The 2,236-nt window shown below is 39.8% G+C and overlaps 1 protein-coding gene across 2 annotated transcripts in view; it reads right to left on the bottom strand.

The window, feature by feature from the left end:
• Positions 1-693, bottom strand: part of LOC103465204 (proline-rich extensin-like protein EPR1) — a 15,820-nt gene extending 15,127 nt beyond the window's left edge. The window contains exon 1 of one of the 2 annotated variants that reach the window (XM_008409829.2): positions 387-693. In XM_008409829.2, coding sequence (XP_008408051.1) covers positions 387-462 — 76 coding nt within the window. In that variant the 5' untranslated portion in view covers positions 463-693. The remainder of the gene's footprint in view (positions 1-386) is intronic. The other variant, XM_017305051.1, reaches the window with a different exon arrangement.
• Positions 694-2,236: the final 1,543 nt, after the last annotated feature.

Below are 2,236 nucleotides of genomic sequence, written 5' to 3'. Positions count from 1 at the left end.
AATTCAGTACTTCTTTCACTTTTATTTCAAAGAGTGAAACATATATATATATATATATATATATTTTTTTTTATTGTTTAAAAAATAAAAGTAATTTGAGCCATGAGGTCCATAATCTTGAATTATTGAATTCTGATAAACAACTGAGGTCAGGTTTGAAGCTGAAAAGCAAATTCAGCCTGATTTTATGAATTTAACTTTAACATTACTGATAAAGTATTTGTACCCAAAATAGTGACAGCTGTCCTTCAAGACTTTTTATAAGCTGCTATAAAATGTGACTTTAGTGAACAGAAACTGCTCCATGTCAACATCAAGTCCAAGGGTCGCTTCAACCTTCAGTTAAGTGGATCATGAGAGTAAACTCGTTTCCTTTTTTTACTCACCCCTGTCCGGAATTTTTATGTTGGTGTCATAAAGAGATTGGTTCTTCCGACCCAAAAAATGCAGCCCCTTCTTCATTGTTGACGTCGACTGACTTAATGCGCAGGCAGAAAGAACGGTGTTGTTGTTTTGTTTTTTTAAAATCAACCCTCTGGTGGGATCACTTGGTCATGTTGACGTAAATCCGAGCAAAAGCAAAGTCAAAGCTGTGAGCAGGTGCAGCAGGAAAGACTCTGCCTCAGGTATGCCTGTTTCTAGCAAACTTTTCAGGACACTCAGATAAAATGGAGCAAACTCCGCCTCCTGTCCCTTTTCCGGAGCGCCTCCCTGTTTCTGTAGCCTTCCAGGCAGCGACAGGTGAGGCCCCGGCTCTCCTTTTTCAGCCGCATTCCAGCACAAACCTCACCTGCGGAATGAATGGCCCGCTTTAAAGCCGCTCTCCGTTGCGCTGCGCAGCTTTTGATTGCAGCGAAGTGAGTCAGTGAAAAATATTGAGTTCAAAGCAGAGCCTGGCAGAACCAGACAGGAGGAGAAATATGGATTTAATTAACCTCCTATAGGTATGTCCGCGGAAACGCCACACCATCCGACTTGAAATAAAAACTTAAAATATGAACTTGTTTTTGCTTATCAACAAGATAGAAGGAAATGATCTGCAACGTTCACTCTTATCTTGAGTGTAAAGTAATACTGTCATTCGTGTCGTAAAGTTAACTCCACTCAAGTAAACAACTGAACTTTATAACTCAGGTTCACTGATGGGTGCGATGTTTATCATTTCTGCCCTACTTATTGTGCCCTGCGTTGCGTTTTATTTAGATTTCATATCATAGACAAATTAGTGCTGCATGGGGAGCCACAACACCTGGCTTGTTGTGAGTAGGAATCTGAAAAGCGTGGCGTCTGGATTCTACCAATCTCTCGCATCTGATAGAACATATTTGCAAAAATTTGCACAAACTCTGTCAGACTGGGAAGACAGGGCCTGTTAGCGTACATTGTTAAGCCTTGCCACAGGTTCTCAATTAGATTTACTTCTGAACTTTGACTGGGCCATTTACACATTTTCTCCAAGCCCTCCTGTTATGGCTCTGGCTGTGTGCTTGGGGTCACAGTCATGTTTGAAGTTGAGTATCACAACAGTGAAGACTGTTACGCTCTCTAACGGGTTTTATTCCAGTATTATAGCTCCCTGCTGAAGAGCAGCACGCCCATACCGCACAACACAATGCCACCAAAACCTGATCAAAGTTCATCTCAGGGAAGCATGAGTGGGCGTCTCTGTGTTGGCAGAACCCTGTCCAGAATATAAGTCACCCACACATCACACACACACAATGTTTACTTTTCAATTTCTTTGTTTTTCTTTTGCAACATTTTTAATTTGTGACAAAAATTAATGTGTTTTTTTTTTGTCTTTGCTGTTGCCATTACCTGCAACTAAATATATTCAAAACAGAAGGTAAGGTCAGGTCATTTTATTTATATATTTATATAGCACATTTGTATTTGTATAGCACATTTTCAGCAACACAGAAATTCAAAGTGCCTTGGCAATTCAAAACAAAAGGAAAATGATGGAAGAAATATTGGAATATTTTGACGTACAAAAAAGTAGCAGATGTGAATAAACAACAAAAATTGAAATGATTGCCTTTTCAGCACGAGTGGACAGCATTGGTTCCAACACAATAAAAATACCACTAATCAGATAAGAACATATAATATGTAAAGATTATGCAAAGCAAAGATAGAACTGGCCCAATAGAGAGCCATGAGGGATCCCAGAGCCGATTTCAGAAAGCCGCTAGAAACCAGGAAGTCCCCCCAAAACAGCATTCATATCCCATTG

This window comes from Poecilia reticulata, linkage group LG5 (assembly GCF_000633615.1).
Source record: "Poecilia reticulata strain Guanapo linkage group LG5, Guppy_female_1.0+MT, whole genome shotgun sequence".
NCBI lineage: Eukaryota > Metazoa > Chordata > Actinopteri > Cyprinodontiformes > Poeciliidae > Poecilia > Poecilia reticulata.
This window is presented reverse-complemented; position numbering and strand designations above follow the sequence as displayed.